The sequence below is a fragment of the Pyricularia grisea genome (genome assembly GCF_004355905.1).
Source record: "Pyricularia grisea strain NI907 chromosome Unknown Pyricularia_grisea_NI907_Scaffold_2, whole genome shotgun sequence".
Lineage (NCBI taxonomy): Eukaryota > Fungi > Ascomycota > Sordariomycetes > Magnaporthales > Pyriculariaceae > Pyricularia > Pyricularia grisea.
In genome coordinates this window covers 7,879,714-7,902,030 of record NW_022156717.1, presented here as the reverse complement: position 1 = coordinate 7,902,030, position 22,317 = coordinate 7,879,714, and the positions used below count along the sequence as shown (strand labels likewise).

Sequence of the window (22,317 nt, the reverse complement as noted above, 5' to 3'; positions counted from 1 at the left end):
ATGTTGCACGTGACACCTTGCGTAAACTTGCTGTCTGCAGACGACATGGTCGATCTAGCTGAAGTCTCCATACATCAAACCGCACATCTCAGAGCCAGTCATCGAAGTACCAGTACAAAGCTCAGGGGCACGACCAGACCCCACACACCAACACCTCGACGCAATTTTGCACCGCCTAGCTCAAGTCAACGGGAACAAGCTCTTCCCAAAGGTGGAGAGAGCTACCTGCTACATTAGCCCAATAGCTGCAAAGCTCCGTTTGATCACCCGTCATTCAGGCACCACCATCGTGCTACCGTAGCTCGAGTTTTAGTAGCACCACCTAAATATCACCGACGACACTGGCCGAACTCGAGCTGCAAAACGACAAAATCAATTGAAGGAAAAGAACCGAATCAATTAAACAAATCTCTCTTATTCGCCGACGCTCGTCGCCGCGCGTGATAGTCTCGCCCAACATGTGGATCCGCCCAGCTAAGATGCTGGCGACGGCAATGCGCGCCGGCGCGCTCGCCTCGGGCAGCCGCGTGGTCCTCGGGGCCAACGTCGCCGCCAGCCGCCTCGTCCTCGCAGCCCGCCCCATGGCGACGGCCGCGGCGAAGAAGTCCACCGCCAGCACGGGCGCATCAGCAGCCAAAAAGGCAGCACCAAAGAAGAAGGCCACCACCGCGGCCAAGCCCAAAACGACAAAGGCCAAGGCGGTGAAGAAGAGCGTCGACAAGCCCCAGAAATCGGAGGAGGCGATAAAGGCCGAGAAGCTGGCTGCGAAGAAGAAGGATCTGATCGCGGAGAAGAAGAGACTGCTGGAAGTGGCCCTCTTACCCGAGCCGGCAACTGAGCCGATCCGAGCGGCTCGGTTGTACATCAAGGAGGCTTTCGCTGAGGCTAGGTCGAATCTGGTAGTCTTGCCAAAACTCGCGCAATGCGTTGCTGAGTTCAAAGAGCTTTCTCCAGCAGAGCTCCAGGTAAGAAAGGCGATTTCAGGGGGTTTTGGTGTAGTCGTGTAAAAGGCCCTGGCAGCTGACGAAATCCGTGGACGTAGGAATACGAAGAGAGAGCGGCCAAGAACGAGATCGCCAACAAAGCTGCCTACCAGGCTTGGGTTGAATCGCACACGCCCGCCCAGATCAATGAGGCTAACAAGGCCCGCACTCGCCTCTCTCGCGTGTTCAACGTAAAGCGTGTCGGGAAATCAGTGGTTGCCAAGAAAATCAAAGACGACCGTATACCTTCCGCCCCTCTGTCGGCTTATCTGATATTTGTGCAGAACAAAATGAAACAAGCTGGATTTTCATCAGAAACGAACTCCGGCAAGCTAAAGGCCAGTCATGTCATGTCTGGGGTGGCTGCCGAATGGAGGAGCTTATCGGACACTGAACGCAAGGTAAATTCCCCCAGCAGAGCTGTATATCCCCGTCGACTGGACAGATAATTCAGCTCTGTTTCGTTGAGGTACATGGTGGTTATGATGCTGACTGTTCTTGCACACACTCTCTAGGTCTACGAGGACCTCTCCATCGCCGACAAGGCCAGGTATGAGAAGGCCATGCAGGAACTCAACATGTCTTAAACTTGTTCACCTCGGCCCATATTCCAGAAGCCGGCCCATGAAACATATTTCAGGGCCGCAGTCAGTCGGAACTTTCTGTCAGGCACTGATGTTTTATTTTTGTTCTTTTTCTTCTTTTTTCTTGTCCTTCTGTGTCAACCCCAAAGTTAGTAACCCAACCCAGTGGGTACTAAGGGAGCGCAAGCAAGATTCCCCCTTTTCGTTGGTTGTGTTGTTACTGTAACTATCGAGAGATTTTCCAGGCCTACGGTTTCCTTGTACTTTGTCCGATGTACATTAAAGGCGGGATATATTGCAATTGTTGCGAGTAGTATGACTACTTTTCTTAACGGCATGTTTGTCTGGCAGCGTGCATGTTGAGAGATTTCTGTTAAGTGAAGATCATGAACATGTACAGTCATCAGAAGCGAAATGATCTGCTTTGTCATGAGTAGGAAGAGCATCTTCCTTCAGACCGTTTTTAAGAAATAGAAAAGAAGGGTATCTTTTAAAAGTCATAGAAGGCCTTTTCTCCCCAACCCATGGTTTCCAAGCAAAAGCTACCCCCGATTTGCGCCTCTATCCTGAATAAATAACAGTTTAAAGGAAATTCAAATAAATGACAAAACCACGTAGCATCCTGCAAAGGCAAAGAGTCCTAGTCCGGCTCAAAACCACACAAGCAAACCCATCGTGACCACCCACACCTTCATCTACCCTTGATCGCCGGAACAAAAAGCAGGCCGCCCCTGCGCGCAGAGGTCCAAGTGCAGTCGAGGTCGTATATCCTCCGCTCGCTGGCCATGTAGAGCAGCAGGTACATGTGGCCTGCTAGGTGCCCGTAGCAGAACAACTTTATCCTGTGCGTCGCCGCCGAGCCCCTCATGAGCGAGACGCCCCATCCTGCATTGCCGGCGTGGACGTATCTGGCCAGGTACTCCCACGCAGCCAGCCGGCGATCCCCTAGTTCATTACAGTCTAGAATCCACCAGCCACGCTCGAATGGGTCCGGCATTTGCTCCTGCATTAGCTGCAGCCGGGCAGAGTACCGCTTGGCCTTGCCCAGGTCACTTTGCAGCTTCCGCAGCTGTGGGGTAAGCAGGTCATCTGGCGTAATGTGACGGATGGAGACGGGCGGCTCTGGTCCAAAAACTTCAAGTGCCTCGAGCAGATGGGCGTGTGGCAGTTCTTCTATAAACTTGTGACTTTCCAACTGCTGCCCAAAGTCGCTAACGCTTCTTCCCACGGCTTTGGGGGTCTGGCGTGGCGTTCCCTTTAAGCTTTTGTTAGGAGGCGGCTCTGATTCGGCGCGGTCGGAGCAGGTGATGACGGAACCGAAGCTGGCATCCAAATCCTTGGTGTACCGCGGACACGCTGTCGGCGGTGATGAAGGAACCTCAATGATTTCCCTTCTACGGGATGGACTTGACTGCACATCCGCGCTGCTTTCTGTAGCAGGTCTCAAAAGCCTCCTTGGAATCGGTGGAGATGATGTGATGTCTGGCGAAGTGGATACGACCCTTCTAGTCGAGGAAGGGCTTGCTGCTGGGCTGGGTTGTGAAGAAGAGACTAGTCTTTGGCTTCTCCGAAGTGCACTTGGCAGAGAAGACGGCACCTCGATAGAGTCCCCTCGCCTCCGAGGACTTGAGCCGACAATTATGCGGCCTTGTGCAGATGCAATTTGTCTTGATGAAGCTTTTGTAGGAGATAAAGATACGCTAAGAGACTGCGTCCGCTTGTTTGGACCAGAATCCAAAGCTGGCAAAGTATCGGTCACGGCCACGGACGTGTCATGATCCAGCTTCTCAAGCTCGTACTCAATAAAGCGGTCCGGATCACAGAAGCGCCCGAAGCTGATGTCGTTGTAGGGCTGAGAATCCCCTACAGTGCTCGGTGGTGCCTCCCAGGACTCTTGTGACTCTGCAGTATTCACCTGGCTGTGCTTCTCTCCGCTGCCATCATGCTTTTCCTGCCTCGTGTTCAGGAGCGGAGATCGCACATTGTCTAAAACGTCTTCAAAGGAGAGGGGCGGAGACTCGAGAGTCCCAAAGACGTGTACTCGGGGTGGTGTCACGACGGCCTGCGGGCTGTCTTCCAGGCGAGTGATTCTCCCCTCTTCAAAGTTGAGATATGCGCTAGCCAGTTGACGATAATGTGCATCGTCCACCGCCAGACTGGGAGCGGATATGTGCACTAAAATCTCAACATCGGGTTCATCATCCTTGGGGCAGGTCATGGTATCCAAAACCACCCGCAACCAGGATTCAAAGCAATTCCAGCAAGCATTTGTTTAGTTTATGCTTTGAAAGATAAATGATATCGGATCGCCTTGTCGTCCCTGATAGGTTTGGTTGAGGCGTAGGTGAGGTGTGGCTGCCTGTTATGTGAGACAACTTAAAATACCTAGGTAACCTATGTCCGCTCTGAGGGTTAGGGTCTCTACAAGCGCACCGTGGGGCATTCATAAACGCCGTCATCACAAGATCTGTGTTGCATTCACTACACTAGACTACCTAGTTAAACATAGTACAGTCGGTTTAATGGTCTTTTTTAGTGGATCTCTGCACAGTTCAACATCGGGAGACTTTGCTGCTGCTATTTTTTCCGCTTCAAAATGATATGATTTTTGAGTTAAACTGGGAAAATATTAACTGACCATACACTACCACGTACAACATTAACAATAATTATGCATTAATTATTAATTGAATACGATATTCTTAGTATGTTTCTGCTAAATCAAGAAGGAGACTCTGCCGCTTCTCTTTTTTTTTTGTCCCAAGACTGTATAGTTGTTGAGATATAACAGGAAATAGGAAATATTGTACTTTGATGTTGCTGAGATAAAATCCGCCCTGCCAATACCACATGTAATATCGACAACCTTTTGACAAACATTCTTGTATATGATTTTATTAGTTCGACACCCATTTTTAATACATTTCTGCCAAGTTACAAAATGGTAGATCCTGCTGCTGTGGTTTTCCTTTCTTAAGACTATATGTTTGTTAAGATACAATGGGAAATGTTAACCGGCAATAGTCAATAATTGGGATTTTAAGGGTGCGATTAACGCTGTAAGTCGATATCGGTTGAGGAAAAATCCGCCCTGCACCACCACGTGAAATGTCAACAATCTAGATAGAACTTACACTTTTTTACTGCATTTTTGCCAAACGGAGATATAAAAGACTGATCGACTTACTTTTTCCTGCTACAAAATTGCTTGGTTGTCGAGATATAATTGTAAATGTAAAGCCAATTATACTACAAGCCCGGCACTCTGTAAGGAAAAAGGTCCGTCTGCACTGACATCAACCTTGAGAAACATTGTGATTTGTAACATACAGGCTCAATAGCAAAATTTCATGTAGTCTATGCCTAAATAAATTTGGAAGAGCAGGATGGTAATAGTTTGCGATTGACACGATCAACTGAGAAACGTATAATCAATGATACCAAAAGTTCAGTACCTTCTGAATATTCAGCCCATTCTCCACACATAGTAAAAATCCGGCTTGTTTGACATATGTCCGGACGGCTCACGATCTGACTCTCAATCCAACGGCGTAATGATATTTACTGCTTTAGGGACGGTGTGTTGTTCATTCCCTCTTCAATCAAAGAGAAAATAAAATCGCCCATGTCGGTATATTGACGCCAGAAGTTGACAGAAACGACCTCGGTGATGACATTGGTCACAGTGGCTCTGGTATGGTACCGTATTATAAGCGGGGACTTTCCACAAAAAAAAAAAAGGGATCGCACTGTCTCAACTGACATGTGTACCTATTTTGCTTCACGACCAGTGACTTCAAGTTTTTTAAAACAGTTCAAAGATGCTGTCAATGCAATGCAACCTGCCCACTTGCACGAGAATATATTTGATATTCCCTAGCTACCGTCTCCATGGTAGTGGGGTTCGGGCGGGGGAATCTCTATTCATGGGTTTTACAGGTGCTTAATTTCCCCTGTGATCTTCCAAACAGAGCTTATCCTTGCTTTCTAGCGCCTTAATTGTCACCCACCATCAGCGCCTCCACAAGCCGGCGCGAATCAAGCATCCTTTTTTTGGCGCGTGTTTCGTCTGTCCCGCACCGCTAAGGCACTTATTGTGCGGAGAAAGTTTGCGGGGGTGGTTAAAAGGTTATAGCGGCCCGGGTCGTTTTTTTTTTTTTTTTTGTATTTCTGATGTCGTCTGATGATGTCGATCAAGTCCAGTCAGTCGCTCATCCTCTTAAATGAGGTTGCAGCACATCGATTGCCACTCTGTCTGTCGTCTTTTCTTGGTTACAGTAGCATGCAGCCAGGTATACTTTGCAGGAAGCCGTGACTTCTTTTTTTCTGTCGGTGTGTTAGTGGCGTTCTTAGTCTTTAGCAAGGAACCAGGACACCCCCAAAGTTCTACAGTCGCCCACACGTTTAATAAAAGCAGTGTGCTGTTCGGGCGTTCTGGAAAGAGAAACATCCTCCAAGGTATTGTGAGTGAGATGCAAAAATGTTGAGCTGTTGTTAAGCTTCTGAATAGTAACGACTGGTTTACTCTATCCTTATATCCGAACCCACTAAGCTATCGCTACTGTGCATCTCATACACATGTTCTATTCAACATGCTGACACTTGCAGCTCTCCCACGGCTTCTCACCGCGGCAGCAACCATGTTGGTCGTGACGGCTCATCACGACTACACCACTTCGGAGGCTGGCAACCCCTTCGTGGATGGATGGTACGCCGATCCAGACTGCCAATTCTACCGAGGAGAATATTGGGTCTATCCGACTTCATCCTACCCCTACGAGCAACAGACGTACCTCGACGCCTTCTCGAGCCCAGACCTGGTCAACTGGACAAAGCATTCCAGAATCCTCACCAACGACAACGTCACATGGGCGCACAAGGCCATGTGGGCTCCGTCTCCCATCTCGCGCAACGGCAAGTATTATCTGTACTTTGGCGCCAACGACATCCAGAGCAATGATGAGCTCGGCGGTATTGGCGTGGCTGTTGCGGATCGTCCAGGGGGCCCGTATGTGGACGCTCTGGGCAAGCCCCTTATCGACAAGTTCCACAATGACGCCCAACCAATCGATCAGAATGTTTTTATTGATGACGATGGACAGGCCTACATATACTATGGAGGTTGGAGTCACTGCAACGTCGCCAAACTGAACGAAGATATGATATCATTGGGGACGTTTGACGACGGTACCACATACAAGGAGATCACTCCGGCTCAGTATGTTGAGGGCGCGCTTATGATGAAACGAAATGGGAGGTATTACTTCTTTTGGTCAGAAGGAGGCTGGACTGGTAGGTTTAATCTACTCTTCATTATTAATACTAGACTGCCAATCTTATTTCTAATATTCTTGAATGGTTCTCAGGGCCTGATTATGCTGTCAGCTATGCCATTGCTGATAGTCCACTCGGACCTTTCAACCGCATTGCCCGGATTTTGCAGCAAGATCCGGCAGTAGCCACAGGATCAGGACATAACGGCGTCCTAAAGGTCCCAGGCACTGACATATACTACATTGTATATCACCGGCATCCCTTGGGCGATCAGGACGGAAACCATAGGCAGCTGGCATATGATCGAATTTACTTCAACCCCGACGGCACAATCCAACCAATCACTATGCTTGTGAAGGACAACTTTGCCGATGGGAACATGGTTGGCTGGCAGACTTATGGTGGTAATTGGAGCGCTCAGGATAGGCACCTTGTTTCTGGCGATGGAGGGAAGGGTGACAAAGCTGCACTGAATGTCAACTTTGGCGACCAGGTGCTAGATGCCGATATCACTGTTATAAGCGGCGAAAAGGACGCCGGCCTCATCTTCCGCGCGTCGCAACTCGGCCAAGGCGAGGATCTTTACAACGGCTACTACGCCGGGATCAGCGCATCTGGTTACATTGTTCTAGGCCGTGCAGTCGTGCAAAATGGAACGGGCACCTGGCACGAGCTGCATAGGGTAAACGGGGTGGCCATCGAGAAGAGCAGACGGTATCATCTTCGCATCCGCGCCGTCGGGAACAAGATCGATGTGCTTTTTGATGACATGTCAACCCCAAAGATTGCGCTTGGAGACGTCGAGCGCATCGGCGAGTCGGAAGCGCCTGCGAGCGGGACTGTGGGCGTCAGGGTGCATACGGCGGTTGCGCAGTTTGATAATATCTCCGTGGTGAAGGCCGAATGATTTAATGGTTATTTGATGAGATTCAGCTAGCGAAAAATATGATTCTGCATGAGACTGGTAAGAAGCAGATAATAGCCTTCAAAGACCTCCTCAATGTTGCGAGAGTTTTGGATTTTGATGCCTGCAGAGATCTTACTCTTGAGTTCTTTCCTGGAGTGAAAGATGTGGAGACTTGATCTAGGAAGTAACGGTATCATCAATAGTAGTACAGCGGTGTAAGGTAAGGTAGGTACGCGAACGGGAGATACGCCATAGGGTAGGTATGTATGAGTCGGGTCTTGCCCAACTGTAAAACAGTCAGTCCCACCTTCATGATATGTCCAGCGTAGAATGTCTAAGCGGTGCATATCGTCCAGATTAAATCCCATTAATCTGTGCTGTTCAGACGATCCTATGTATGTTTTACTTTTATTTTACTTTAACGAAATAAACAGAAACTTTGATGCCAAGTCAGCCTTCATTCCAGACCTCAACGTTACGAAGATAGTAATACCTGTCAAGCTGCGCATACATAGGTAGGTACATACATGACAGAAGCCAACATCAATCAATCAAATCAAATCTCAGGCGGGGATACACCCCTGCTCCGGTTACAACTTCCCCCGGCAGGTTAAACTACTGGGGGACCCACAGCATCATCTGTCAAGATGAGAAGGAAGCTTTACCAGGTTCCTTTTTTGGCAAAACAAAAAAAAAAGTCCCCGAGTTTCTGATTGCGCGTGAAACAAAATTAAAGATAAACACTCGGCAAAAAATAAAGGAGACATCGTAAACTCGATTGTCCGGAATAAAAACAAGCACAGCCCTACCGCCGACACCACCAAGTCTCCCAAAAAACATAAACGCCACATCCGCAAGACAGCTCCCCCGCCCAGCATGTCCAAACCCGAAACAAAGTTCAACCTGGGCTCCGTCCTAGTCGTCGGCGGCTGCGGCTTCCTGGGCTCGCACATTGTGCGCATGCTCCTCGACGACTACAACTGCAGCGCCGTGTCGGCCATCGACCTCCGCTGCACCCGCAACCGCCGCGAAGGGGTGCAGTACCACGACGCCGACATCACCAACGCGGAGCGCCTCGTCTCCGTCTTTGACCAGGTCCGCCCCGACGTCGTCATCCACACGGCCAGCCCGCTGGCTCAGGGCAACAGCGTCGTCCACCGCGACATCTTCTACAACGTCAACGTCGAGGGCACGAGGACGGTCGTCGAGGCTTGCAAGAAGGCTGGCGTCAAGGCCTTGGTTTTCACGAGCTCGGCCAGTGTCATTAGCGATAATGTTTCCGACCTCATCAACGCCGATGAGCGGTGGCCAATGATTCGCGGGGACAAGCAGACCGAGTACTATTCCGATACCAAGGTATGAAAACTGTATCGCGTGACATATATATATATACCTATAACCTTTCACCCCGCAACACCAAAGCATGACGCTAATCAAACCACAAACCCCATCAAACAGGCAGAAGCAGAAGAAATCGTCCTCAAGGCCAACGAGCCCGGCAAGCTCCTCACCGCCGCGATCCGCCCGTCCGGCATCTTTGGCGAGGGCGACAGCATGGTGACAGCCAACCTGGTCAAGACGTACAGGGAGGGCAAGTGGAAGGTGCAGGTGGGCGACAACAACAACCTGTTCGACTTTACCTACGCAGGCAACGTGGCTCACGCGCACCTGCTGGCGGCGCGCGCCCTCCTCGTGACCTACGCAGCCAAGACGCAACCGCTCGACCACGAGCGCGTCGACGGCGAGGTCTTTCTCATCACCAACGACTCGCCCATCTACTTTTGGGACTTTGCGCGCCTCGTGTACCGCGCGGCCGGCAACCGCGAGGGGCTTGACAAGGTCTGGGTCCTGCCGCGCGACGTCGGCATCGCCATGGGCTGGTGCTCCGAGACGGTCGCCTGGCTGCTCCGAAAGCCCGTCCCGACCTTTAGTCGCCAGCGCATCATCTACAGCACCATGACCAGGTACTACAACATCACAAAGGCCAAGAAGCGGCTGGGTTACGCCCCGCTGGTCAGCATGGAGGAGGGCGTCAGGAGGGGTGTGCAATACATTTTGGACCAGGAGAAGGAGACGGGCAAGCCAGCATGCTGAATAGGCCGGGCTGTAGTAGGAAAAGACGTCTTTGTTTGGTTTATGAACTTTTTTTTCCCGAGCAGACTTGATGACATGTATATATAATTTCTTAATTAATTCAACAGCACTTGAATACAAGTAAAAAGCGCCACGTTATGAGAGTGGCACCAAGAAAAAGAAGAAAAAGAAATCCATTTACAAATTGGTTCCAATGTCTTTGAAGGGAAAACTGTGACCATCAGCGTGAAAAGCATCAGCCCGGTAACTCGAAAGTACTGTACAATATCAAACCTCAAGTTGGAGTCGACAACTTACTCCATCAGCATGCTCGACTTTTTTTTTTATCTTTATTTATTATTATTTGTTATTTTTATCATAGTTCCTACAGAAACTTGTTCTCCTGCAGCGCTAAACAGTTTGTAACACTCCAACAGACACATGATTTCCTTGCCTTGGCTCCATCCCAACTCTAAAAAACCGGCATGCCTTACATCCCCAAAAACTCTATCCCGCATAGGTATTTTTAGCAATCAGTACGTCACACAGTTGAAAAAAAAAAAAAAAAAAAAAAAAAAAAAAACCTTCGGATGGGATCGTTGCATTGAAAAGACCGGACGATCGACATGTTTTGCAGATCAGGGGAAAATAGCAGAAATGATTGAAGAAAAAAAAAGAAACAAATAAAGCCTACCAATGCTTTATCTTTCCTCTTTCTTTCTCTCTCTTATCTCACTAAAGCACAAGGGAAAAAAAGAGGCTAGTTACGAACACCACAACAAGCTGTTTTTAGATTGATTTTGGTCAATAGGGGAAGAAAAAAAACCGCGCCATGCGGGATTCCCCAAGGGACAAGAAGATGCTACATATTCCTCTACAACCCAAAACTTTGTCAAGAAAAGTGAAACCCTTCTAGTAGTCATTCATAATAGGAAAAGGCAGAAAAACAATAACCCAAGAACTCCTGGTAAAAGTAACAAAAGGAATAGTGAAGAGTGAAAAAAGAAAAAAAAAGTGTACCACAAATTATATGTGTCTCCACTAGTAAAGCCGGCATCACCATAAAAAAGGTTACGACACGAAAAAAAGAATTGTAAGAAAGAAAAAAAGAAAAGAAAAATAAACAGAATAACAAGCTCACGCCACATATTTTGTGGCCTCTTGAGCTGCCCAACCAAAAGGGGTATATCAAAACCTTCCACACTAGGTAAACGGGTTGGTGTGTCCACACAACCGCACGCACAATAGACACGCCACGAAAAAGCCAAATATCCCAGTTAATCAAGAAACGACCTGGGGTGAAAGCCAACCAAATAGAGAAGACCCGGAGTGGCGCTGGCCATCTTAAATTGAGGCAAACAAAGGAAACGTTGATCAAGGAGCTGTTTCGTCACCAATCCCCATCAGCCCGTTCCAGTAACACCAACAGAGCCTGGTTGTCTATTGTTGTTTCCCCATCCAGAGTTCCTCCAATCTCTCCGCTGGCCACCACCCCGATCAGATGAGGGCTCACGGCTCATCCCTGGTGCAGGTTCAAAGTCCTGACCGTACGGCGACGGCTGTCCATTGTCTTCATGTCTCCTCAACGGGGTATTATGCATAGAGCTGGCGTACTGTTGCTGGTCGTGGACGGGACGCACGCTGCGCTCATCTTGCCAGACCGCAGGGTCGGTATCCACTCGCCTGGCAAATGGGCGATTAGGCGTGTCGTGCCGCCCAACAAGCTCGTCACCGTGGCCCCGAAGGCCACCGTTCATAAGCGGACGGTCGCCAAATCGTTTGAGGATCTCCTTGGTTGTGAGATCGCCATTGTTGTTGAATAATGTTGAGTCGCTGAGTATATCAACCAGATCATCGGGCACCTGCAATATTGTTAGATGTCTACGTGTATAAAAGAAAAGAACAAGGTCGCCTCGACAAGATTCTTCAAAGTACTTACCAAGCACATCTCTTCTATGTCCTGGATGAGTGTCTCGACTGCCACGATGGCAAACATGGGATCGCTGTCCAGAGTAAGGGCCTTGGATTGCAGATAAAGGATGTTCGGTGCAATGACGGTTGCCAAATTCTTAACATCCATCTTGGATCCCGATTCATCGTCGACCTGGTGGAATGTTCCTGCCCACTTGAGGAAGCAGAATAAAATCTCAAGGCAGTCCCTGTGGCACTTGGGCAGCAGACAGCAGATGAGATGTAGGCACTGCCGCCGCTTGTCCGCGTCTTGTATCTTGGCTGCTGTAAGCCATAGGTTATAGAGCTTGTGTGTCATCAAAGGATCCGGTAAATCTCTGAGGTAGCGCTTCAACAACGCAGCTACTTGCACAACCGGCTGCGAGCTCAGGTTCACACTGTCGCAGCCTTCCCGGTCGATTTTCTCGCAAAGTTCACTAAGCTTTTTGATGTTGCCGTTCTTCCTGAAGACACCCTCGACCGACAAATCCATCTGCCTCATCGTCGCAACAATGTCGTCGACAATCGCAGGGATCCGCAGCGTTCCGGGTCCCACTCCGTCTGTCGAGTCGGCGCCGTCGCGTTCAATGATTATTTCCAGAGGCACGCCAAAAACGCCCTTCTTCTTGACGTTCTTCTTGCCATCATTTTTGAAGGCTTTTCCAAACTTGTTCCAGAAAGTGGCTGGTTTTCTCGACTCGATGAATCCCAACAGCTCTTCGAGTTCAAATTCGTTGTTGAGTAAGGGGTGCATCGTTAATACCGCAAGGTGCCTGACAATGAAATAATCAAGATTCGAGAGCTCCGAGAAATATTTCCTGCCGCCAATGCCCATGACCATGTTTCGCTGTGGCGAAGGTTCTCCGTGAGATCGGGGACCTCGACCCGGAGAGAAAGCACGGGGGTTATTTGAGTTGAGATTCGGCTCTGTTGCAGGTGCGCGGAACAATTCTTGGCGTTGGAATGCGTTGGGTCTTTGCTCTCGAGCCTGCTCGGCCGCGACGATGCGGGGAATATCGTCTAATGTTAAAGCATCTTGGTTTCCAAGCATCGAGTCCTCTGCACGTTCGTTGGCAGGTTCCTCAACAATCTGGAACCCGGGCTTGCGCGGATCACCGGAGCCCGCCCCTCCTGAGCCGGGACGGCCGGTCGTCCCATCTGGCCCCTCCATAATACGTGATGTCCTCGCCTTCCTGACGCTGGAAGACAGCGCCTTATCGAGACGGGTGCTTTTCAGCCTCTTGACATCGTTTACAGCACTCTCGTACGAAGACTCGCGCTGGTGCATGCTGCCGGCTGCAAAACTCTTAGATCGCGCCTCACTTCGCAAGTGCGGTGGCAAGTTTTGTTGTCCGTCGTGTAGATCTTGGGGATGACCGTCCTCTCGTGGGATTGCACCCGTGCTGCGTAGTATTTCCAACAGTCTCGCCAAAGCCACCTTGAGCAAGTAGACATACTGCTGCAGCTTAGTGACACGGGTGAATGGGGGTGCGTTGTCCGCGTACAAAGAACCGCAGTTCGTGCAAAATATCTTCTGGTCGTAGGGGTTAAATTGCGCATCGTGCAAACTCCTCCCCAGTTCCCTGCCGCAACGAGTGCACGCCACACATGCAATGTGCCACCGTTTCTCCTCGTTCTTTGCACACTCATCCTCTATCGGCTTGCGACATAGGCTGCACTGATCTGAGTCGTTAGCCGAGAGTCGCGACATGCCCATGGTGATCGAGAGCGACTGCTCTTCGCCTTTAAGAGACTCGAGATTTCCGAGGTCGTCGAGAAATTGGTACAGGCCGTCCGAGGTATTTCGTTCCTTCTCTATTCGCAGAGCACCTTGTAGACAAATCCGGATCAATAGCTTGAGGTAGTGTGCTAGACCAGTTACTAAAGAAAGTAACTCTTGTGTCACTCCAAGTTTGCGAACCTCCTTGTCCTGTGCCTTGGACAGTAAGGAAAAGAAAGCGACAATCTTTTTGCACAGCAGTTTTGCCTCTCTGCCATACGACAAGGCTGTGAGTACGAGAAACATGTTAGCAAATCTTCATGTGTCAGCATGGCCACCTACGGAGCGACCGACACTGTCCTACGGCTCTGGCCGAGACAATGCACAAGGGGAAAAAAAAATGATAAAAATCAAAACTTTGTGCATGTGAATGCAGGGGCAAAAGGTTTCGGCATACCCTTCATGTCCAGTTTCGTCATGGCCGCATCAAGGCCATCTGCTGATTTGAATAAAATGTCGACGTGCCAGATGAACTTCTTAGCGACCATGACACCATCCACGTATGCTCCATTGCTCACATGGAGCAGCATATCTGATATGCAGGCAGCGGATGACTCTTCAAACGTGGATAATGTGCTCCATATCCTGTAGACCTTCTCCTCCATACGTTCTTCCCCGACCTTGACGAGCTCGCGGCTGGCTTGTTCATCCTGGTCAAGAGATAGAGTCGATGCTTCCTGGGGCGGCGTAAGTCGGACGTTCCAGAACTTGTGGATCATGTAGCATTCAGGATGCCAATGTTGGTTCTGGCCGTTGCGATAAATCTCGACGAATTGTTTGAGAATCGCGGTCTGGCAGCCATTACACTTTTGTGCGAACTGAGTAGAATAATGGTAGTGGCAGTATACACTGCCATCGTGCTCGTAATAGCTGTCCTGGGCTCCGAATACGGTGTCGCACAGGGAACAGGTGAAGTGGTCGACGTGATACTTGCGGTCTAGTGCTGTTATGTAGGATCCTCGCAAAGCATTGCCGCATTGGTAGCAGAGAAGGCCGAGGCGACGAAAGTAGTCTTTCTCACACAGAGGGTACTGGCCACCACCGTTCTCGTCTTCGGCAGGGAAGAATTTGGACGCCACTATTTGTCCGCAATCCTGCAGGGCGAGAAGCATACCGGTTAGCAAATCCAAAGACGGCAGGGCGTATTGAGGTTACACCGTGCAGCCATGCCAAGAGGGACGTCTTGGTTAACAGCATAGACAAGACTCACCCGACACTTGAAGCAGTCCAGATGGAATGTTCCATCCAGCGCCCTCACGAACTGACCCGTCAAGGGCTCACCGCACTTGGCGCAGATGCGCAGCTGTCCGCTCGCCGAGCGGCCATTCCTAGGCCGTGACCGATTTCTCTCCGCACTGCGGCTTCGTTCGTCCCGTAACCTTTCGCCGCCTGTACTCCACGCGGGTGATGGTGCCCCCGGAGGGACGGCCGAAGGATATGCACCTCCTCCATTCTGGCGAGGGGCTCCCATGCCCAGTTGCAAGGCGTCGCGATCCATTTGGTAGTTTTCCTCTCCTGGGGCATGACGGTCACCGCGCCCTCGATCGGCGGGTGGCCCATCAAAAGGGTCGGGTGCAGACATTCTGTGTCTGCGGTTTGTTTTTGTATGTGGCGGTGGGAGTGTCTCGCTTCCTCTCGTTTTATGGATTGGGTCCCGGTGGATCGTATGGCTGTCTGACGGCGATGGTTTCGCCTTGGCTCACCTTGGGCGGGTCCCGTGTCGACGAAGGTGTTGTGGAAAATCGCCGCGTTTTCGGGCAGTGTGAACAACAGGCAAGACTGCTGATCGTTGGTTAGGTAGCAGTCCTGATGTCGATTGACCGGGAGCAATCAACATCAATTCGATGTTGACATGAGCCGCAAAGAAAAACGCATAAAAGAGCCCTCATTCAATCCAATCGGTGTAGCGCGGGAGGGGCTTGTGTCGGGTCGTAGTCGAAAGTCGGGCCGCGCGAGGGTTGCAAGCCGCGACGACAAAGAATGCAAGGTCGTAATGTTGTCGTCGAAAAAAAAAAAAATACAGACTGTGCGGTCGATTGAGAAAAAAAAAAGGAGAGGGAGAAAAATAAGGTAAGAGATATTACTCGGGCCCGACGAGTCCTTGGATTTGATGTTGGGACAAGAAGCAGATGAGAGGGGGGACCCAATCCTGTCAAGTTAGGTTCCCGACGATGTTCCAGTGCGTGCCGGTTGGGCAGTGCAGACTGCGGCAGAGGTGCTTGCCCGCTGCTAACTTAGTACACAAACGGGTCTGGGTACCTTCAGTCTACCTGTGCTGTGCGGAGCTGGGCTGCCGTGACTCTCTTCAGATTGGGTGCCGCAGTGGGCCGCAACATGCAGATTCAGGGTTGGCAGGTGACGGGCACTGGCAAAGGGGTGGCATGGATGGGAGCCCGCTTCTTGTGGCGGGTCGGCAACCAACCCGACTTTCTCTAACAATTTTAAGGACCAGAACAGACAGACCATGGCCAGCAAAACTACCTAACCTGCCTGCCTGCCTCACCAGGCGCATGATTAGGTACCTACCTAGGTATGCATACTATTCTATCTGTTGGATTTTATGTTTTGTTTCTTGTCCTTGATGGTTTGCTCATTCATGGGTAGGTTTGATGTACCAGGGAAATCGAGTCGGACAGCCAAACCCAGCGGCTACCCGTGTCATTTCTCGGTAATTGGTAGAGAGATGATCCTCAGGGAGATTTTGGCGGCAGGAGAAGAGGCCAGCAAGGGGTTGCTGACCCATGGATTCAATTGACCTGTACCATATTCATTTGGCTGCCTTGTTACACAACCGATTCTAGACGAGTTGGCGCCTGGGATGGACCCTTGTCACTGGTCTGTACCTGGCCGGCTCGCCGTCTCGCAGTACAGTACATGGACGCCACACCATACTGCTAGGATGGGCGCTTCACAACGAAGGAGTTTGAAGAGAAGAAAAAAAAAAAAAAAAAAAAAAAAAACTGGTTTAAGAACCCCAATAACTGTCTGTTATCAGAGCGTGCTGCTTCATCCGATAGGCAGGTCGGTCATCTTTGCAGCTGTCACTTATCATGGTACAGTAGTACTGTAAACCAAGGTACACCTACTCCGTACCTTGGGCCCAAGTTCGTTCCAATGTTTTATGCGCTCCAACACTTTCCAGAAATTTACCAGCCAGCGCCCCAGTCGTTAGCCTTGTTTAGCAGGAGGGCCTGTTATGGAATTAACCAGCTAGTCTAGATGAGAGAGTCTGAGCCAACGTCCCTGCGCTGAAGAACAAATCCACACTTTACAGAGCGCGATCCACGCCGTTGGCAGACGCGTTGTTGCTGTTGACAGAATCCCCGTTCCCTGCAAAAAAAAATCCCCGCCGGAATCACGTGTTTGACCACTGATCTCCAAGGGGGAGGGAACATTTCTTTTCGGTGGTCAGCGGCTACGTTGAGTTGAGGTGGGGCTTTGAATCACCAGAGTCAAACAGACTGCAAAAGAACCTTTTGCACAGGGTAGGTAGGTAAGGTACCTAGGTACTGTATAGGTAGGTAGGTACCTTTGTGTACTTGCTAATTGGTAGAGTTTGCAGCTATGTACCTTACTCGTTCTGAGTACCACACCTTGCTAGAGTTTATTCAGGTAAGAAAAGAAGCAAGGTAAGGCAGGTGAGAAAAACACCTGGCTGCCAACATGTCAAACTAAAATTAATAAATGTAATCAAATGCTTCATGTGCAATTTCTCTAAAGGATGCAGCCAAAGGAAACAAACGATAAAAAAAGAATCAATCAGCACGTGCCATGCAAAAAATAAAATGGTGTGCAAATCGATAACGGCCTTTGCCTAGGAACCCAATACCATTGGGTTTGTCTTGCTCAATCGGCCGGGAGAACGACCTACCGTCGACCCGGTGCTTCTAGCTCAAGCCTCATGCCCGCACCAACAACCTAAGCCGTTTTTCTATCAAGGCCCTGCCCTCTGGGGTCGTCCAAACCTCGTGGGGGGACTTTTCTGCAATGTCCCAGCTGAGCAGATTCCTCGTCAGGCTGCACAGGTCTCTCTGCTTGCCCTCCCACTCACTGTCCTTTCTTATCTTTACCCCAGAGCTAACAATCACCAGGGGAGTGTTCTTGTACTGGATGGCCCGACTAGACACTACATCCCGCTTGGTGAGAGAGTTGGCAACCAGGTTCTCCTGAAGCTTGGCAAACAAGTACTTCTCGGTTTGGTACACGGCCCGTCCCCATACTCGGTCCGATCGGCTACGGCCCCGGAGGATAGCACCTGGGATTCGATCGATGCCGAGTGGTGACAGGACACCCCATGCCCACAAAGCGAAACCTCGGCCGGGGTCTGCCGTACGGTGAAGCAGATCTTCGTGAGCCGGGTCGATCATCATCATTCCTTTCACTTCTCTTCCGTGTCGCGATGAGAAGATGCGCGAGTACAGCGTGCCGGTGCCAGCTCCGACCAGAACCCAGGGGCCACGCTCTCCAGCTCTGGCAAGCGCCTCGCTCAAGGCTTCAGTGGCCATACCAGCAGACAAGGGTGATGGGGCCGTGTCGCTCTGAACGAGTGTTGAACGCATGTCAGCACTCTTGCCTACACTAGGAGGTAAACCCACCAGACAAATGGTTGTAACTTACCCATGCAAATCCGGGCCTATCAGCGAAGCAGTATCTCTTGATAGTACCGTTCTCCCTTGCGTTCTCAAAAAATTGCCAGAGACCATCTTCAACGGGTTTCCCGCCGCCTTCGATAAGCACGGTGGGAGTTTTGTCGTCCGTCTTGTTTCCACTGCAATATACGTGGATTTGGTACTTGTCCCCGTCGACCCAGTACCGCACACCTGGTGCTTCGAGCGAAGAGTCGATTGCCCTGATGGTCAAGGTACATGTCATCAACCCAGCGGTGATGCACAAGACGAAGATGACAATGCTTGCGATTCCCACCTCGGTCCACTCAAGCAATGTCCTGCGCGTCTCTGGTCTCCCAGTCAGGCGCTCCTCTTCCTCCCTCTTGCCCCATTGAACGGTGTGGTCCGCTGCAAGAGTCCACGTCGCCATGAGAAAGGCCCCTATGCTACTGTTAGTTTCATTCCCTGTGCGGTCGCTAGATCAAGTGGTGTCTGGGAGCATACATATAACACTCGCGGAGCCTACAAACGCCTCCTCATGCCGAAGTTCGCGCACGGCAAGTATGATGATGGTGTCCGCCAACAGCAACCCGGCCAAAACCCCGGACAAGATCCTCACGGACTTGCTGGGTACGGCAAAGAACAGCAGTGTCACTGCCAGCAGGCCCAGCGACATAGTCGCGTAGCCGAACGCGAAGAAGACGGAGCCGCGAGTCTGCAACCCAGGCGGCGTCACGAATATTGAGACGAGCTGCAAAACCCACCACATGAAGCTCAGCATGGTGAAGATTACCGTGACCCATCGCATCAGGCGCACGCTCCACAAGTTGTAGGGCGTGACGGCTGGGTCGTCCGGACTTAGGTACTGGGGCGTCGCGTCGCTGTCGAGCCTATTTGGCAGGAGCCTCGTGTACTCATCGGGCACGCGTCTGTCTCGGTGGCCGCCATTGGTGTTGCTGTCGGCCTGGTCATTATTACCATGATTGACGTTGTTGACGTTCATCGTGTCGGGAGTCGGGACCTCGACCTCAGGTGTTTCCCAATTCAGACAAGATGCATACAGGGGTGTTGTGGTGAGGTTTTCCTGATGTGGAATGGGAAATCAACTAGGTAATTAAGACAACTACACTCTCTCCAGGAAGGAAACAAGATGAAAATAAAAGAGAAGAGAATCCTTGCGGGATTGGATTCTACGATTAAGACCCAAAAGTTATTAACAATAGATATGAGCATTGAATGAGGCGGTTGATTCATTACTTATTTTTTCCCTCTTTGTTCCAGCACTCCGCAGTCGAAGCTTGGCTGCAACCCCCGAATTGACCATTTGCATTGCGTCATAGATGCGCAGTGTGGAATTCGGAGTACGATCAACGAGACTTACATGCGTCCTAGTTTTCCTATTTGGGAATAGACGACGCCATCTCGCCATCATGGTAGACACGTTTAACAAGCAAGACACGTAAAATAAAACCCAAATAACCTAGTGGTTTCATTTTCTTCTCTTTACTTTTCTTGCATAAAGAAATCCTGCGACAAAGCGAAATGGCCGGCGACGATTTTTTTGCAGTTGCAAGCTCGATCGGGATTGCACGAGCAGATATTTAAAAGGATCCAATTGACGTCGAGTAACACGGGCGTTTTTGAAGCGGACTTGACAAAAAGCAGTTTTCAGCTGACCATTCATCCTGCTGACCGGGCGAATTTTGGCACAGCCTTGCGGAACTACCACTAGGGCGAAAAGCTTGTGGCGGGAGGGGAAGGATCGATGATTTTTTTTTCGCGTGATGGTTTGGTTAATTTCGATCCGGGGCTACAACGCAAGCCCTAACGGTCCTCGTTGGCGTGGTCGATGGTTTTGCTTGTGCGTGAACCGTGGAGGGGTTGGCCTGGAAACCCTCTAGGTGGGAAGTCATTCCCAAAAAAGACTGCCCGGTTCCGAGTAACTGGTGGAAAGAGATATTATCCGGAGATACGCGACGCATCCTCACCTTAACTAGGTCCTGGGTCTGGTCGGGAGCATTGGGAAAACTGGAAATAAGAGCATTCCTGTTAGGTATGGGGAATGCAATATGAATAAAACCCAAGAGCGAGTAGGAAAGTGTTCGAGAAAAAAAAAAAAAAACCAGCTTCCCCCTTGGCACAATTGTGTAATGGGACTGGGCAATCCGAATACGGCAACCGGCAGACGGGGATGGTCACCATACAGATGGTGTCAGTCACACGAAACACAATCGAGATGGCGGGCAAAGACATGAGCACAGCCTTTTCCACAATGTGATGAATTGGGGATTACAAAACAAGTCAAAACAAAGATATTCGCTAACCGGTGCCCTTATTTAAGCTTCAACGCTGACTGGGGATATACACAACCTCGTCAATAAATCCGAGTCATCGACTCGTGTCTCGACCAGCCACGGTCACAAGTCTGTGCTACTCAAATAGTAACAAACAACCCAACGAGGACTTTTCTCCCTCGCTTCCACAAACCCCTACCAATATCTCGCCACGCGGCAACGCGGCAAGGAGTTCCCTTGGTAGGTAGATTTTGAGCTTTTTTTTTTTTCTCTTTTTTTTCTATTTTTTTTTCTTTCGTTTCTCAAATCTCACCCATCCCCTTCACTCAGGCTTATCAAACAGCGTCCCAAGCGTACTAGCATACGACTCTGTCGAGTGCGACGAGCCCGCATTCGACGTCCTGGACCCAAACCTGTGCAGCGCCAACCCCGAAGACCCCAGCGAGCTCGCAAACGCGGCCCTGGCCTCCTCGGCCCGGCGCATCACCAGCTCCTCCGGGTCGGGTCCGCCCCCGGACGGCCGGATGGCGTCCTCGGGGATGCGGGCGGCGGGGATGTGCAGCTTCGCCGTGGCGCGAGGGTCCTTACGTGAGACCCCGGCGCTCTTGTGCGCGTCGCGCGTGTGCTTCTTCCATGCTTCTGCGGAGGGCTCGCTCGTGCTCACCCACTCCTTGAGGGAGGCTAGGACGGAGCGGCGTTTTTGTTTGGGGGCGGTGGTTGTGGTTGTTGTTGTTGTTGTTGTAGGGGATTTGCTGCTGCTGCTTGGTGGTGTTGGTATGATTTTTGATTTGCGGCTGCTTGATGATGGTAGGCTGGGATTTGGAGGTGTTGGTGTATTTAACTTCATTGTGGCTTTGGTGAAGGGGGTTGTTGTGGTGGTGATGATAGACGGAGGTGCTGGTCGCTCACTCTTTCGAGGCGAGGATCAGTGGTGGCTTCTCTCCTCAAATAAGTGACTGAAAGTGTTTGCCGACTAATATTGTCTTCACTGGGATGACAATTTGAGATGGAACTGTCTACTAGTAGCATGTGATGATGGTACAGGGTATGATGGAAGGTAGTGAGGTTGGGCGGGGACTTTTCTTTTTTTCAAAGAGGGAGTGTGATGTATAAGAAATGCAAGAAGGCTTCTTGCCAGAGCTGAAAAAAGGGAAAGATTCTAGTAACACTCGTTTATATTGTCTAAATCATCCGTGCAGCCACTGTACCCACGGATATGTAATATGACTCTGGGCCCAGGCAATAAAGGGAAGAATAAAGAGTGACCAGTCATTCATGTCTTTGATGTCAACCAACCCAACCCCCGATGAGACGTTTAAACAGAAAAAAAAAAGAATTAGAGAGCCCTAGCTGAAAGACTATGCCTCGCGTCTTCGGGTGCCCGGACATGATTGTACAACATGGAGAATCAGGGCTGAGACTCAAGGACACACTAGTGCTGAAATTAGTCTTGTCCCTCTTTCTTTCCCCCCCCCTCTCGGTCTACTTATTCGTGTTTCCTCTTCAGCTGTGTGTTCGGTCGAGTGGGCAGTTTGGTTTTATTGGGTGGCGCAAAGATGTTTGCGTATTTGTGGTTGGTGCAAAAAAATAGAAAGAAAAAAAGGGAAAACTGCAAAAAGCCCCATACACCAAAGCTGTGCCTGTTTTGGGCTGGAGACATGTGGTCAACATGTGGCATACGTCGCCTAGTCGCGCCTAGACCCCACGATCCTCTTACTCTTTTTTTGTGTTATCTTTGGTTTTTTTTAGTTTCCCATAGGACCCAAGAGGGCAGGTCTCGATGTTCTCTATTCATGCATTAAAGGTGTACGGCATATCCGTCAAAGGAATCTTGACAAGGGTTTACTCGAGCCGTCAAAACCCCC

General features: G+C 50.2%; 9 protein-coding genes across 9 annotated transcripts; 5 read left to right on the top strand and 4 right to left on the bottom strand.

Moving 5' to 3' along the window:
- Positions 1-285: 285 nt before the first annotated feature.
- PgNI_04945 (uncharacterized protein) lies at positions 286-2,915 on the top strand. The gene is made up of 3 exons (XM_031124986.1): positions 286-965; positions 1,043-1,384; positions 1,499-2,915. The coding sequence occupies exons 1-3, from the start codon at positions 459-461 to the stop codon at positions 1,568-1,570; spliced, it is 921 nt and encodes a 306-aa protein (XP_030984835.1). The 5' UTR covers positions 286-458; the 3' UTR covers positions 1,571-2,915.
- On the bottom strand, positions 2,259-3,785 carry PgNI_04944 (uncharacterized protein; the record flags this gene model as incomplete). Its single annotated transcript, XM_031124985.1, has 1 exon — positions 2,259-3,785. The coding sequence occupies one exon, from the start codon at positions 3,783-3,785 to the stop codon at positions 2,259-2,261; it is 1,527 nt and encodes a 508-aa protein (XP_030984834.1).
- A 2,374-nt stretch (positions 3,786-6,159) lies between these two features.
- PgNI_04943 (uncharacterized protein) lies at positions 6,160-7,807 on the top strand (the record flags this gene model as incomplete). The annotated part of the gene is made up of 2 exons (XM_031124984.1): positions 6,160-6,859; positions 6,934-7,807. 2 exons carry the CDS (start codon positions 6,160-6,162, stop codon positions 7,746-7,748), a joined length of 1,515 nt encoding a protein of 504 aa, XP_030984837.1. The 3' UTR covers positions 7,749-7,807.
- A 646-nt stretch (positions 7,808-8,453) lies between these two features.
- PgNI_04942 (uncharacterized protein) lies at positions 8,454-9,975 on the top strand. The gene is made up of 2 exons (XM_031124983.1): positions 8,454-9,104; positions 9,207-9,975. The coding sequence occupies exons 1-2, from the start codon at positions 8,625-8,627 to the stop codon at positions 9,840-9,842; spliced, it is 1,116 nt and encodes a 371-aa protein (XP_030984836.1). The 5' UTR covers positions 8,454-8,624; the 3' UTR covers positions 9,843-9,975.
- A 618-nt stretch (positions 9,976-10,593) lies between these two features.
- On the bottom strand, positions 10,594-15,635 carry PgNI_04941 (uncharacterized protein). Its single transcript, XM_031124982.1, has 4 exons — positions 14,762-15,635; positions 13,949-14,645; positions 11,761-13,778; positions 10,594-11,683 (listed from the first exon to the last, which is right to left on the bottom strand). Exons 1-4 carry the CDS (start codon positions 15,131-15,133, stop codon positions 11,225-11,227), a joined length of 3,546 nt encoding a protein of 1,181 aa, XP_030984839.1. The 5' UTR covers positions 15,134-15,635; the 3' UTR covers positions 10,594-11,224.
- Positions 15,636-15,979: 344 nt separating this feature from the next.
- PgNI_04940 (uncharacterized protein) lies at positions 15,980-16,368 on the top strand. The gene is made up of 2 exons (XM_031124981.1): positions 15,980-16,081; positions 16,156-16,368. The coding sequence occupies exons 1-2, from the start codon at positions 16,062-16,064 to the stop codon at positions 16,304-16,306; spliced, it is 171 nt and encodes a 56-aa protein (XP_030984838.1). The 5' UTR covers positions 15,980-16,061; the 3' UTR covers positions 16,307-16,368.
- Positions 16,369-17,273: 905 nt separating this feature from the next.
- PgNI_04939 (uncharacterized protein) lies at positions 17,274-19,161 on the bottom strand (the record flags this gene model as incomplete). Its single annotated transcript, XM_031124980.1, has 3 exons — positions 17,274-18,089; positions 18,169-18,599; positions 18,663-19,161. 3 exons carry the CDS (start codon positions 19,159-19,161, stop codon positions 17,451-17,453), a joined length of 1,569 nt encoding a protein of 522 aa, XP_030983614.1. The 3' UTR covers positions 17,274-17,450.
- A 1,233-nt stretch (positions 19,162-20,394) lies between these two features.
- On the top strand, positions 20,395-21,408 carry PgNI_04937 (uncharacterized protein; the record flags this gene model as incomplete). The annotated part of the gene is made up of 3 exons (XM_031124978.1): positions 20,395-20,432; positions 20,601-20,692; positions 20,813-21,408. 3 exons carry the CDS (start codon positions 20,395-20,397, stop codon positions 21,406-21,408), a joined length of 726 nt encoding a protein of 241 aa, XP_030983620.1.
- Positions 20,775-21,299, bottom strand: PgNI_04938 (uncharacterized protein; the record flags this gene model as incomplete). The annotated part of the gene is made up of 1 exon (XM_031124979.1): positions 20,775-21,299. The coding sequence occupies one exon, from the start codon at positions 21,297-21,299 to the stop codon at positions 20,775-20,777; it is 525 nt and encodes a 174-aa protein (XP_030983615.1).
- Positions 21,409-22,317: the final 909 nt, after the last annotated feature.